General features: G+C 40.2%; 1 protein-coding gene across 3 annotated transcripts; it reads right to left on the bottom strand.

Annotated features, from left to right (window-relative positions):
- Positions 1 to 2183: 2183 nt before the first annotated feature.
- On the bottom strand, positions 2184 to 9157 carry brf2 (BRF2 RNA polymerase III transcription initiation factor subunit). Of its 3 annotated transcripts, none has more exons than XM_063478614.1 (5): positions 8879 to 9157; positions 6196 to 6416; positions 4849 to 4908; positions 4425 to 4746; positions 2184 to 3270 (listed from the first exon to the last, which is right to left on the bottom strand). In XM_063478614.1, exons 2-5 carry the CDS (start codon positions 6341 to 6343, stop codon positions 2436 to 2438), a joined length of 1365 nt encoding a protein of 454 aa, XP_063334684.1. In that variant the 5' UTR covers positions 6344 to 6416; positions 8879 to 9157; the 3' UTR covers positions 2184 to 2435. The 3 variants fall into 3 exon arrangements, with proteins under 3 accessions (XP_063334684.1, XP_063334685.1, XP_063334686.1); XM_063478615.1 differs by lacking the exon at positions 8879 to 9157 and adding an exon at positions 6453 to 6515 and having other exon boundaries at positions 6196 to 6367; XM_063478616.1 differs by lacking the exon at positions 8879 to 9157 and adding an exon at positions 6453 to 6483 and having other exon boundaries at positions 6196 to 6378.
- Between the last annotated feature and the right edge of the window lie 6071 nt (positions 9158 to 15228).

Here is a 15228-nt window from a genome sequence, read left to right as displayed (position 1 = left end):
TTATACATCTATGAGGACTGACTGAGTTTTGAAGTCACACTACAAGAGGAACCCCAGTTTTGGGCACTTATTTTGTTGGCTTGATTTTAAAGCTCTCAGGTTTGCCACTTATGTGAATCTTTTATTGTGTATTGTGGGAATTTTGAGTTTTAAGCTGAATTGTGTTCAATAACAATAATTTTCAAACTGAGATATTTCCTGTTTCAACAAACTTTTTCACTGAAGTGAAATGAAAATTGGACGTTTACTCAACACAATGTAGCCTCAGGACAACAGGCTTTTTCCACAGCAGATAGTGCGATTCCTCATAGTAGGAAATGCTCATGTTAGTGGTAACCTTAAAGCATCCCTTTATTGTATTAAGGAAATACTTGTAGTTCATACAACAAAGAGGCAGGACACACACAACCTGAATGTACTTCAATATGTCAACATGACTTCAGCAAAAAGGGCTTATTATACTCCACAGGCCTCATATCTCAGGTAGAATTTGTGATGTCACAAAAACGGTCTGTCAGGGGAAAAGAATTAATTGAAATTTATGGTTTTGATGTTGGGGCGAGTTTCTGTCCATGTCCATCTGGTATAAAAGGCATTTCATACATGATATGCAGAAGAAAGCTCTTTCAAATGGTGTCCATTAGTGTGAGAAATTTGATCTTATTAAACTGGATCACATGTTAGGAACTACCAGAGTCATACTCAAACCTTAAACCCAATGCCTGTTCAACTGCTCTTTAAACTTTAAACTGGGCATCGGAATGAAGAAGTGAGGCGACTTAAGTGACTTTAAATGTAGCATTGCTACGGGTGCTGCTATTTCAGAGTATATCAGAAACTACTGACCTACTGGGATTTTCACACACAGTCATCTCTAGGGTTTAGAGACTATTGGTCTGAAAAAGAGAAAATACCCAGTGAGTGGCAGTTCTCTCGGTTGACACCAGAAGTCAGAGGTGGACAGTTAAACCAATTCAACTTAATAAACATGAATAAAAAGTTTATAGGAAGAACAACTTGATACAACCAACATATGCAGAAGAGCATCTTGAAACAGATGTACTACAACAGCAGAAGGCCACACCAGGTGCCACTCCTGACAGCTAAGGTCAGAAAACTGAGGCTACAATTCAAACAGGACAAGACAAGACTGGAAAAATGTGCTACCTCATCTGATGTCTCATCATAAAAAACATGCCTCAACCATGCCTTGTACCAGTGCTTCAACCTTTTGGTCGTGCTGTAATTTTGTGGGGATCCCTTAATATCAATTGAGCATCATTTAAACTCCACAACCCACCTCAGTGTTGTTGCTGACCATGTCTATCCCTTCAGGACCACAGTCTACCATCTTCTTGAACATGACGATAAGTTTCCAAATAGCCTCCAAAATTTGAGAAATGTTTCCAGCATCTTGTTGAATTTATGCCACAAAGAATTGGGGAGATTCTGAAGGCAAAAGGTTCACCTGGGTGCCAGCAACGTGTAACTAATGAAGTGGCCATAAAGCAGCAAGCAAAGAGGATGCAGTGTCCTGTGCAAAAGCACCATTAGAAGTGTATCTTCATCACTACAAATGTTGAAGAGGAAGTAAATATTTAATGAAATCCAACAGAGGTTGAGAATGCAAATGCATGTCTGCTACTTCTATACTTTTGAATTTTCTTGGAAAAGAAATATAGCAACAAAGCTGATTGTTTTGGGAAGTTCAACTGAAGGTAATCCCCTCATGGATTAACCCAAATAGGACCTTTGAAATGGAAACTGATACCAAAGATAGATGAAGAATGTACAAACGAGTTCCAATAAAAAGTATTTCAAACATTTTCCTCTTACACAAAACCTTTGAGCTCTGCTTTAATAAATCTGACATTTGAGCCTTTGACCTGCAAATGTGATCCTTACAAGTGGATCCAACCCAGTACTAGCAAGGTGTAAGTAAAGAAGTGGCTTGTGAGTGTATATTTGACTAATTACCAGAGCTCTACTCAAACACATCCTTTGATTTCACTTACATTAGTTTATTACTTTCTTTATGTTTGTTTGCTGTGGACTCAGCAGTAATTGCTCCATTTATAGCCATGTGTTATTTGACTGATGAGAGCTCTAATTTAAAAGAACAAACAGAAAAGCCATCCAAAAATCATAAAATGTCATGACACACGGTGAACTTGGTGCATCCTTTTAATCAGGCCTTTGCTTTAATCACATTTCCATTAAAACAAAATATTTACACACATTAACTTCCTCATGCTACATTTTCAAGTACTGAGTGAAGCTTTTTCAAGTACAAACACAAAAGACAGCCCCTTATGTAGACTGTACAAAATTAGATGAATAGGTTATATAATCAAGCCAACGAAAATGTCTGCATCCTGAGTGCACATAAACTTAAATATGCCAGCCATCTCTGAAGAACCAGTCACTGGGCTCGGTTATGATTTAGCACTGTCAGACAAAGACAGCATCTGCTGCATTAAAGCGAAGTCTCGAGCCTCCTGAGGTGTGCGAATGTATGAGTCAATTTCACTGTCAGAGATTTCCTCATCACCAGTCACATCCGTGTGTTCAGGCTGCACCACTCTCCTTTTCTTAGCACGAATGACACATGGGGGAGCAAACAGAACTCTTTTACCCCAGTTTGGAGGTGGATTTTGACTCTCCTGAGTGTCGCTGTGCTCTGGCAGTACACGTGGATTATAGTCTACATCTCCTGGCTTCTCTTTCCCGTCAGAATTCGACCCATTTTGTTTCACAAAAGACGTAATTGGAGTCTGATCTGCACACTCAGAGATTTGGGAGGAAGCAGTCCCCTCAGGCGGAGCCTCAGCACAGCTGGCTTGACTCTCCTCCAGCAGAGCGTCCTCGTGGGTTCTCATAGCCCTCCTTAGCAGGGCGTACCTGTTCTGCAGAATGCATTCAACCAGCTGAATAACATTATCCGGTGTCACTGTTTCCCTGACCCAGGGTATTTCCTTGCCTAGCTTACACAACACCTCCTTGATTTCAGCTACTCTCTTCATAGCAGACTTGAGCTTTTTCACTTTGGCAACCTGACAGAACTTGTCCAGGGAGAATTTCAGGCGATGCTTGTTGGGTTTTAAGGATTGCCAGGCCAAATACGTCGCTGCCATCATTATGGGGATGGGCTTACGGCCAGTCACAATCCAGGAATCTGCTGCCAGCTCTACCAGGGCCACAGCTCGTTTGGTCAGGTCCCTCGAATTCTCAGCCAATTCTTCAGGAACATCGAGCGAGCTAATTTTGTATCTGTCAAAGAGAAATGCTCTCAGTAAATTTGAGATAAAGACTGAGCTGGTAAATCATCTAGAGCACTGACAGTTTTATATTTTAACAATCAGCTTTTCAGATAAACACAGTTAACCTCAGGTGACTCCAATGAAATGGGTTTTAAAATTTGATCAAGGTTTAACACTGAAACAAGAAACTCCTTTAAAACCAGGGCAGGCCAAGAGGGAAATGAATGTTAAACACGGGGAAAAACAAAATCAGCTTTTTAAGTTAACTAAAGTTAAAAAAAAAACTTGTATGCCAAAAATGTTTTTAAAATAAAAGCAAATAACTACATATTCTATAACTAAGGATAATTTACCACTAAATTATCAGTATGACTGAGCAAAATCGACTCAACATGCCGTATTTGGAACAGAAATGCTGAGTATGACCCAAAGAACACCATCCCCACAGTCAAGCACGGAGGTGGAAACATTAAGCTTTGGGTCGGTTTTTCCTGCTAAGGGTTACAGGACGACATATCGAGGGGCCAATGGACAGGGCCATGCACCACAAAATCTCAGAATCTCCTTCCCTTGGCCAAAACTTTAAAGATGGATGGGTCATTATCCATGACAATGACCCAAAACATATTGCCAAGACAACAAAGAAGTAGCTAAAGGAAAAGCACACTAAAGTCATGGAGTGGCCTTGCCAGTCTCCAGACCTCAGTCCTACAGATAAATCTGTGGAGCGAGCTGAGGCTTCGAGTTCACAAGCAGCAGCCAAGAAACCTAAAAGTTTCTGTAAAGAGGAGTGAACTAAAATACTAACTACAAGAAATGTCTTCCTGCTGTTCTTGTCAACAAAGCTATGAAGTCCTGTTTTGCTCTGGGATCAAATGCTTATTTCACTCAATGACATGCAAATCATTTTCTACCTTTTATGTAAAGTGTTTTTCAGGATTTTTGGTTCACATTCTGTCTCCTTTAAAAAATAAAGATGGTTCATTTCTTTTGAAGTGAGCAAACTAACAAATTCATCAGGGAATCAAATAATTATATTGCCCACTGTAGGTCTCAGTTAGAAGACCTACAACTGTTGCTCTTCTACAGCTGCAATAAATGAGTCGTTTTGAAATACCTACTTAGCATTTTAGGACTGAAAGCTGCAGTAAGTTCTTCACTTACTCATGACAGTGAGCTTCTATAACATCAGTGACGTTGATGATCGGGGCCTCAATGCTGAGGTTCTTGACCATTTCTTGATAAATCGCTCCCACCACCATCGAGTCGGCATCCAGCAGGCAGCTGATGGTTCCCACAGTAATGGGCCAATTGAGCTGCCTGCAGCTTAGAAGCACACAACAACCAGTAAGAATCTCTTTCTTCTGAAGGCTCACTTTGAGGAAAGCTTTATGCTCATAGGCCATCTTGTAATACGTCTGTGAGAGATCCTCAATCTCCCTGTTGACCATGAGAATCCGACATATGGCTTTCACACGTTGCTGACCTGTAGGTGTAAAACAAATCCATTTGAGGAAATGCACAAGCAACAGGACTGAATTACACTGAAGTAACAAGGAAAAGCTTCTTTTGGAGGGCAAGAGCTCACCTTTTATCAGGTTTGTGCACGGCCTTTTGGCAACAGCAGTGGTTCGACTGAAGCTGACATCTGCAAGAGGGGAAAATAATCAAGGCAAACTCCAAAAGTGATTAAATGTAAAGAGAGAGATCTCCCATCCCTTCAGCAGTAGAGGGTCATAAATTTCATTCAAATGGACTTACTTTACATGCTTTACAATCTTTAAGTGCCCTTCTAGTTATTGCCCTATACTGAAGCTAGTATTCAATGTCAGCAGCAAAAAAATAAAAATAAAAATCTACATTTATTGACATTACATAACCTTTTCAACCCCTGGTAGAACAAATTTATTAAATCGGCCTGACTAATGCTAAGAAATTTCAAATTATGTATCTACACTTACCTGACACTTTTTTAGCCATACATGTCCAACTGCTCATAAACATCATTATCAATTCAACCAATCAAATGGTAGCCCCTCAATGCATTTAGGCATGTAGACATGGTCAAATGACCTGCTGAAGTTCAAACTGAGAATCAGAATGAGTAAGAAATGTGATTTAAAGGATTTCAGAAATGTTTGATCTCCTGGGATTTTCCCACACAACCATGTCTAGGGTTTTACAGAAAATGTTCTGAAAGACAGAAAATACCAGCGAACAACAGAGCAGCAGCGGTCGAAAATGCCCTGTTTGACCCCAGTGGTCACAGGAGAATGACCAGACTGCTTCAAACTGATTGGAAGGAAACAGAACCTCAACTTCAAGATATGCAGATGAGCATCTTTGGAAACTCTGGAACAAATAACTGAGGCTAAAATTCACTGAGATGGTGGTGTGGGGGCATGTTTTCTTTGCACACTTGTACCAGCTTAGCATCATTTAAACACCACAGTCTACCTGAGTATTGTTGCTGACCATGTCCCGTCCCTTTATAACCACAGTGTAACACTGGTTTGAAAATGAGTTCACTGTACTCAAATGGCCACAGTGGCCAGATCTCAGTCTGGTAGAGCACCTTTGAACATTTGAGATGATCATCATGAAGTGCAGATGATAAATCTGCAGCAACTGTATGATGCTTTCATATCAATATAGACCAAAAATCTATGATGAATGTTTCCAGAACCTTATTGAATCTATATCTAAGAAATACCTAACGTTAAGGGAAATTAAGCCTCGTCATTACATAATTTGTCCACTAGGGAGCACATACAAGTTTACTTTACAAACGTAAAGGGTCCCGCTTACTATCAGTACTTTGTCTCGGTGAGCTCAGCAAACAAAATTATGAAAAGAAACAAATAAAAAACAAAACTACTCATATTTAACACGGTCTTTTAACGGGACAGACTTGACTTCAGTCTCATTTTCGTACCTGAACCTCCCACTGGATCATTAGCCAGGACTCCCTCGGACACCACAGAGCCGCAGTCCACACAGACCAGCTGAGCCTGAGAGTACAGGTCATCGTCTACAATGTTTGTGGAGCCGCAGGCCGGACAGCGCATACCAGCAGCAGACATTATCCTCAGTGAAGCTGCTGCCGCCTGAGGGACAGCTAAAGGTATGAAACGGGTACTAAACTGATAGTAACACCTGCAACACACACACACACAACATCCTGTTACTAACCTGGAACTGTCAACAACCAATGAACGTCGCTTAAGCGACCGGTCGCGAGAAAGGAGCCCAATAATATGTGTCCGGATAGAAACAAGGTTCGGATTCTACAAGGTTCCGCTCGGCCAATTCGTCATTTTTGTAAGCGATTAAAAAAATCACAAGGCCGACCATCAGGGTGTCAGTTATTCATAACAGAAACACTGTTGAAACCAATGATGGTTGAAACACAAACAACGGGTTTTACGACCCCGATTTTTTTCTTCTGAGTTGGATAAGTGCTAATTAAAATGCATCGCCACACAGCCTAATACGAAAATATCTAATAACATCACGTTTACAACGTACCTATATACAGTCTTTAAAAAGGAAAAAAATAAATAAAATTAAATGCTGTTACTAACAGCTCATCCTACGGGTGCCTCGTGGCCTCTGTCTATAAACCACTCAAGCAGTGGGTGTAAGTCACTGTAGCCAATCAGACATAAACTTTTAGTTAAGCTTAACTGCAGGGATTTCTTCAACTATTTCAGTATCCCTGAATTAACTTGATAACATTTTTATATGTAGGTAACATTTGCTTGTATGATTTAATCTTTTTTTGTCGATATTTGAAATTAAATTTGACTGAATGTCAGCTCCCAAGACATTTAGAATAATTAAATGACATCATGAGGGGCACGAATTTCTGTGGGACGGGAATTGTGACTACCGATTTTTCTGTATGCATTCATATATGTTTCAGGATTGTTTGTGTTGAATTTCAAACTGTAGCTTCATACATTTTCTCATCTTTTGTACTGCAAAATTTGTTCACGAGAAAAAAAATTATTTATCTTGATAAGAGCCTAGCTTCCCCTGCCATCTTCTTTAAGGTCTGATTTAAGATGTAGACATTTGGTAGAGATAAAGAACAAGGCACATGTCCAAAGGGTGGCCAGCTGAATGGAAGCTTTGATCAGAATAACAAAGAGTGTTAAGAATACAAACAGAGATAATCATCAGGAATCTGAATTTTGTATAACCCTTTTTAATCAAGGTAATGATAATAATAATAATAATAATAATAATAATAATAATAATAATAATGACAGACAGTAATAGATTTAATTTAACTACACATGTACAACAAAATCAGATGCAATTTTATCAGTGCAAAGGCAAAAAAGGCTTAGAATGTGTCCATAAATATATGTATAAAAAGTTTATAAATGAGCAACCTCTATACTTGCTACCTCTCTACTCAACTTAAAAGGAAGATAAAACACGCATCATACGTCACACATCACACAAGACATTTTGCATTCTCCAGGCATTCATTGCATAGCTCTGTCTTCACAAAATTGCAAAATTCCAGCAGCATTTTGTGCTGTTAAAGCTTTTGCATAAAAGCAATTTTTTAATCTTTTTGTCCTTGTTTTTAATGTCCTGAAACATCTGCTCGAGGGCAGCAGTTCAAACAGAAAGTGTTCGAGGTCGGATGGATGTTTCAGGATGCTCTTTCCTTTTATGAGGTACCGGGAACTGTAAAGCTCTTCCAGGGAGGAGAGAGGTGATCTTCTGTGACCACCCTCTGAAAGCACTTTTCTCTCTGCTACTGTGCAGCTGGGAAACCACTCTCTACTCTACTGAGCAGTGATAGAAGGACATAAGCAGATTTTTGAGTGAGGCGGTAAAGTCTCTGCTTTGCCTTCTTCCAGGTCAGCTCCTCTTCTGCTTGCATGCCCAGGAATCAGTCCAATAATTTCTCCACACATGAAATGAAAATGGTCTGAATATCCATTTTCTACCTCTTGTAGTCAATAATCAACACCTTGGTCTTGGTGGTGTTAAGGATCAGGTTGTTATCACTACGACAACCAGATAAATACTCCACCTCCACCTGATAAGCAGACTCTTCACTCCCTTAGATGAGCCCCACTAAAGTGGTGTAATCTGGAAATTTAATGAGGCTGTTGCTGGAATGGGTGGGGGTGCAGTTGTGAGTATAGAGGATGAAGAGTAGGGACTCAGCACACATCCCTGTAGAGAGCCGGTGCTGAGACTGAGGGCTGAGAACTTGTAGCAGCCTACGCTCACCTTTTGGGAGTCAAAAAGACAGGAAGTCAGACCAGAAGTAACTGGACAGTCTGTCAGTTTTGTCACTAGTTTGTGAGGGAGGTTGAAATCTACAAAGAGCAGCCTCGTGTAGCTCAGGATGACAGTAAGAAGTGTTGTGGTTATGGTGTTCTCTGTAGGCCTGGTAGCTCTGTAAACCTCATTCCTCAGCATGGACCAGAAATTCAAAATGGTGTGAGAGAGTTGAATAATAAACGAAAAGGACAGTCATGAAATGAATAAGGGATTCTGATGATGTTGCAAGACTAAAAAGACTGAGGAAGAAAGAGATGTTAGAGAGGGCATTTAGGCTACTCATGACAGCAGGATAAACTACTTACCCAAGCAGGACTCACAGCATCAAATTGGTATGACTTGAGGGCAACATGGAGAATGGAGCAGTAATAAATAACAGAAAATGCCAGTGCAGAGAGAAGTTCCAGTAAAAGAACAGGTATCAAAGAAAAAAAAGAATGATGGAGAAGAAAAGCAACCCAAAAAAGCCATGAAAAAGTGGACTTCAAGTAGTGTGAGCTTTCACGAAGAAGACTCACAAAAGAATCAGGAGGCCAAATGCGTCATCACAGACGTCATCACAATCAAAATGAAGACTCACAAAAGATGAACAACAGAGAATGCATTTACAGGCTGGAATGAACACAAAAAGACAGGAACAAAAAAACAATACCAAAAATTACCAGTGGTTATAAAAGAAGTTCAGCAAAGCATTTGTCAAAGCTTATTTGACAAATGCATGAGGCAAACATGGAGCTATGCGTTATAGATAGAAAAAGAAAAGAAAAATCCCTGTTTCACTCTTTTCTTCAAGAGCCAACATATCATAATATCTCAGTTAGATCCATCCATGCAGTGCAAAATATGTGCGTTTGAAAGGCAAATAGGGCCAGCGGAAGACACTGAGATCAATACATTTGTGCTACAATAAAAAAAAAAAAATTGGGACCAGACTAGAGCTCTACATAAAGTAGGGAGGCAACCAATGTTTCCTCTAAGCTGCGCGCGTGCGCAATTGCGCACTGCTGGCACGGTCTCTGCGCACAGTAAATCTGCGTTGCGCACCAAAAAAATCTAACCTGAATTGAAATTAAAATGAATACTTTAACAATTCTGTTTTGCAGTGTTAGTCAGTAAGTGACTGGCTGCTCCCGTATGGGATTAGAACGATGCCACCTTATCCCATAGTCCAGCCAATAATGCGATTGACATTCGTATATACGCAGCTAATCAACGTTGTTGACAGGCTATGACAGCGTCCTTATGTGCCGACACCGGTGTTTTAGCTAGCAGAGCGGCGTGGCTGATGTGGAGTGAAGCCACGTTAATGACAACGTGTACAACCATTGGAGATGTGAGCAGGACAGACGGAACAATTGAAGGAAAAAGTGTGGACTTTATACCAGTTTTTAAATTGTGTCGATAGGCCACGTAAAACCAGAGTTATGATAAAAATATATGCAATGTTTGGTTTTCTTCCTCAATACTATCGTTGTTTATATTTACTGCGGGAAGAAACGGTAAAAACGGCGTTTTATAAGGAAAACGCTCGAAAGCGCTCTCCACCTGTGAGCAAAAACAAAACCAAAAACCCCCCACCCTTTCCTATTGCTCGAAAAAAGTACCATGTCCACCAATCAAAAAAGTTGTTTAGGAAAGTTTTAGGAGTGACGGCGGTGTTTTGAGATGTGAGAGATTTGAGACGTTTAGCGCAAATCTTGTGTAGTTAGTGTGTAGTGTAGTCAATAGTTTTGTTGTGTGTGTCAGAACAATGAGGCGACTGCTGAATGTTACAGGTGTTACAGGAGTGATACATCTCCTGTTGCCAGGCCTGCAGGTATCAGGCTGTTGTTCTCCTTTATCTCATAGTGGACAGAAATTATTTTTGGAGTGGCACAAATAATTTGTGTGGCATCAAATTTGATGCAGAACAGCTGATTGTTCTGTAAATAATTTTAAATGTTTATTTAAAAAAACGCCTTGGCTGCATTTTAGGTAAACAGCTGCAAAAAAAGCTGCAAAAAACTTTGTTTGCAAAACTCAGTTACTTTTTTGAAGAAATAACTATATAATTAATTGCCCAACATTGGTCATTATTTACTGTATTTTACAGACAGAGAGTCACAGGACTCTCTCCCAGACCACAGACTCATACTCATAATACAAGTCAGAGCTTTAGAAAAAAAAAAAAGTAGTTGTGTTTTCAAAACTGGAGTTCAAGTTATTTTTACTTCCAATTGTGTTAACATACTACACAGGTCATGAACAAGATTTTTTTTTTTAATTTTCATTGTAAGTGGGCTAAAGCAGTTAATTAAAAGAAGTCTAACATAAATGTAAATACTGTAATTTGATTATTTTAATAAACCATGTAACTTGGATGGATTCGATGGTGGCGTGACCACAGTGGACACGTCTAATGTTGCTCACAGTGGTCCAAGGGACTGCTCAGGGAGTTTGTGTGTTCGCTCAGACACATGAAAAATTAATGGGAACATTGGAGGCAACCTTTCTATAGTAAACCTAAAGAGACCAGCCCTCCTTGAAATTATTTCAGGAATCAGTCCAACTCTAATCTGAATAAAAAGGTGATGCAACTCAGCTTGTTGACCCATACTGGGAAAACAATAAGCATAGTTGTGCAGCACATGAGAAAGAAGACCAAAATAAAAAGAAAAAACATACCTACAGCAGATAATGCACATAATGTTTCCTCTGAGAGTGTAAAAGCTTATTTGACAAGTGCATCTGTTTAAAATGTGCGGTCTTCCCAGTCTCCACTGTCAGCTACTTAGAAAGGGAAGGTATAAAAGGATATCAGAATGCGTTACACGCACACAAAAACTCAAAGACACACTGCCGATTGCTGAATTTCCTGAATGAGAGAACAAGTGAAGCAGTATCAGAAGCATGCAGGAGTCTTAAACAATCAAGCACACTGTAGGGGCTGTAGGGACTGGGGGCAGGTATAATTGAGTCATGCAGGTGTCCAGAGCAGGGAAATGGACTAAAACAGGCTTGGTACTCTAAGACTGGAACCAGAGCCAGCAAGGCTGCAGGGCAATGAGGTAAGCAAATCATTCCCAGAAATAATCTTCCAGGTTGCAAAACTCAGTGACTACTTCACCTAAAATTGTCTACTCACTCGGACACTGTGTTAATATGGACACCCAACACCAACAATGTCCTGGTTTAACTCAAGGCAGTATAGAAGAAAAAACAATCTGAGATTCCCAACATGAAAGAGACAGAAAAAGGTAGATACTGAAGAAAGAAGAAATACTGACACAATTGTTGGCTGGACTCCTTTCACATACAGTTATGTAATTATAGAAGGTTTTGAGAGAGTTACAGGGAGAGTTGGGAGTAAATAATATAGACACTTACGTACAGACTACTGATCAGGAGTTTTGATAACCTTTTGCTATTAGGAGTCATTTTTCCCATTTTGAGGGAATTTGGTAAGATATACAGTGGCTTGCAAAAGTATTCGGTCCCCTTGAACTTTTCCACATTTTGTCATATTACAGCCACAAACATGAATCAATTTTATTGGAATTCCACGTGAAAGACCAATACAAAGTGGTGTACACGTGAGAAGTGGAACGAAAATCATACATGATTCCAAATATTTTTTACAAATAACTGAAAAGTGGGGTGTGCGTAATTATTCAGCCCCCTGAGTCAATACTTTGTAGAACCACCTTTTGCTGCAATTACAGCTGCCAGTCTTTTAGGGTATGTCTCTACCAGCTTTGCACATCTAGAGACTGAAATCCTTGCCCATTCTTCTTTGCAAAACAGCTCCAGCTCAGTCAGATTAGATGGACAGCGTTTGTGAACAGCAGTTCTCAGATCTTGCCACAGATTCTCGATTGGATTTAGATCTGGACTTTGACTGGGCCTTTCTAACACATGGATATGTTTTGTTTTAAACCATTCCATTGTTGCCCTGGCTTTATGTTTAGGGTCGTTGTCCTGCTGGAAGGTGAACCTCCGCCCCAGTCTCAAGTCTTTTGCAGACTCCAAGAGGTTTTCTTCCAAGATTGCCCTGTATTTGGCTCCATCCATCTTCCCATCAACTCTGACCAGCTTCCCTGTCCCTGCTGAAGAGAAGCACCCCCAGACCATGATGCTGCCACCACCATATTTGACAGTGGGGATGGTGTGTTCAGAGTGATGTGCAGTGTTAGTTTTCCGCCACACATAGCGTTTTGCATTTTGGCCAAAAAGTTCCATTTTGGTCTCATCTGACCAGAGCACCTTCTTCCACATGTTTGCTGTGTCCCCCACATGGCTTGTGGCAAACTGCAAACTGGACTTCTTATGGTTTTCTGTTAACAATGGCTTTCTTCTTGCCACTCTTCCATAAAGGCCAACTTTGTGCAGTGCACGACTAATAGTTGTCCTATGGACAGATTGCCCCACCTGAGCTGTAGATCTCTGCAGCTCATCCAGAGTCACCATGGGCCTCTTGGCTGCATTTCTGATCAGCGCTCTCCTTGTTCGGCCTGTGAGTTTAGGTGGACGGCCTTGTCTTGGTAGGTTTACAGTTGTGCCATACTCCTTCCATTTCTCAATGATCGCTTGAACAGTGCTAGGTGGGATGTTCAAGGCTTGGGAAATCTATTTGTAGCCTAAGCCTGCTTTAAATTTCTCAATAACTTTATCCCTGACCTGTCTGGTGTCTAAATCAGTCAATATGACTTAAGGGGAACAGATGTCTTTAAAAAAAACAAGATAAGGACAAACATAAAGCAGAGATGTGTTTCTGTTAGAGGAGTTAACCTGTGGAATAGTTATGACAGTGATTTAAAAAGGTGTAGTTCATTTTCCTTGTTTAAAAACATGTTTAAAAATAGAGTATTAGAAAAATATATTAATCAAGAATGAAAAGAGCAAAAATAATAATTCTGAAACTCTTGATTTGTTTTGCTTTGATGTAGTTATCTAAGGTGGAAAGTTTTTTTGTTTGTTTGTTTGTTTGTTTGTTTTTGCTTTGCTTTGTTTTATTCTTTGCTTCGAGCCCTGTGTACAGGAGCTGCATGCAAAAGATTTTTTGTTAAAAGGGTTGGCGTAATAAGCAAATGCTTCAGCCAATACCTTTTGATTAGCCTTGTCTCATGATTTTTTGCTTTGTGGTAATCTTTATTTTGTATTCTGTATTCACTGAGATATTTGAATGCTAATCAATAAAATCAAAATCAAAATCAAATCCAATCGAGAATCTGTGGCAAGATCTGAAAACTGCTGTTCACAAACACTGTCCATCTAATCTGACTGAGCTGGAGCTGTTTTGCAAAGAAGAATGCCCAAGAATTTCAGTCTCTAGACTGAAAAGCTGGTAGAGACATACCCTAAAAGACTGGCAGCTGTAATTGCAGCAAAAGGTGGTTCTACAAAGTATTGACTCAGGGGGCTGAATAATTACGCACACCCCACTTTGCAGTTATTATTTTGTAAAAAATGTTTGGAATCATGTATGATTTTCGTTCCACTTCTCACGTGTACACCACTTTGTATTGGTCTTTCACGTGGAATTCCAATAAAACTGATTCATGTTTGTGGCTGTAATGTGACAAAATGTGGAAAAGTTCAAGTGGACCGAATACTTTTGCAAGCCACTGTATGACTGATGGGCCATGTAAGCCGTGGGAGGGACGCCATTTTCTGTGTAGATTGAAACTGTGGACCCACTCACTCACTCACTTACTAACCCACCCACCCATCCATTCACCCATCCATCCATCGTAGGAGCAGCAGCATAAACAGAGAGGCCCAGACCTCCCTCTCCCCAGCTATATTCTCCAACTTATCTGGTGGAACACTGAGGCGTTCTCAGGCCAGCCAAGAGATATAATCTCTCCAGCACGTCCCGAGTCTACCCTGGGGTCTCTTCTCAGTCACTCATGCCTGGAACACCTCATCCAGGAGGCCCCCAGGAGGCATCTTTGTAAGATGCCCGAACCACCCCAACCTTTTGATGTGAATTAGTAGCGGCTCTAATATTTTAACCCATCTTTGAGAAGTTACTGTTGAATTATTAAACTATAAATTCTGAGAAGGTAGAAGCAACGGAGGTCAGGGACCTTTTTTAGGACCATGTTTGTCTCTCTGCATCATGAAGGTTGGGCAAAGAGTGTCCCACACTGTCAGTAACAAATTTTGCACTTACAAAAACCAAACATTCATTCATGATTAACGCTAATTAAAATGAAGTCTTCTTATGGTCTGAAACTACTAAGCACTTCCCAGTGCAATAAAACTATTTGAAAGGAAGAAGAATTAAGAAAAGCTGAGGGGGGGAGGGGGGGCTGTGTTCCCACTCGAGGTATGTTCACAGCTCTGCTTGAGTCTATCTGCCATAAATCAGAAAAATACAGCAATTTCAATAATATGAGAATTATTCCTGAATGCAAATTGCAGTCTAGTTCACTGACAGCACTGTGCCGCAGGACAGAAGAAGGTGCAGTCAGAGTATTTGACAGCTTAAAATAGAGTGATTTTCTCAAATGCCTCAGTGATTACAGTTTTATTGTTCATAATCTTGTCGAGCAATGCCCTTTGCACATGCAGATCAACTGAACATGTTGTGGCTGCTGGAAGACTTGCTGAATAGAGGTTGATTTCCACCCTGTGGTACACAGAACTTCACAGTTTGAGACCTTGAGAACTC

This window comes from Pelmatolapia mariae, linkage group LG7, assembly GCF_036321145.2.
Source record: "Pelmatolapia mariae isolate MD_Pm_ZW linkage group LG7, Pm_UMD_F_2, whole genome shotgun sequence".
NCBI lineage: Eukaryota > Metazoa > Chordata > Actinopteri > Cichliformes > Cichlidae > Pelmatolapia > Pelmatolapia mariae.
This window is presented reverse-complemented; position numbering and strand designations above follow the sequence as displayed.

Coding starts and splice junctions, on each gene's coding strand:
- brf2 (XM_063478614.1), bottom strand. CDS start 6,343: ATGTCTGCTGCTGGTATGCGCTGTCCGGCCTGCGGCTCCACAAACATT. Junction 4,747..4,848: donor GTGCACAAACCTGATAAAAG/GTGAGCTCTTGC, acceptor TTACACCTACAG/GTCAGCAACGTGTGAAAGCC. Junction 3,271..4,424: donor ATAGAAGCTCACTGTCATGA/GTAAGTGAAGAA, acceptor TCTCTTTGACAG/ATACAAAATTAGCTCGCTCG.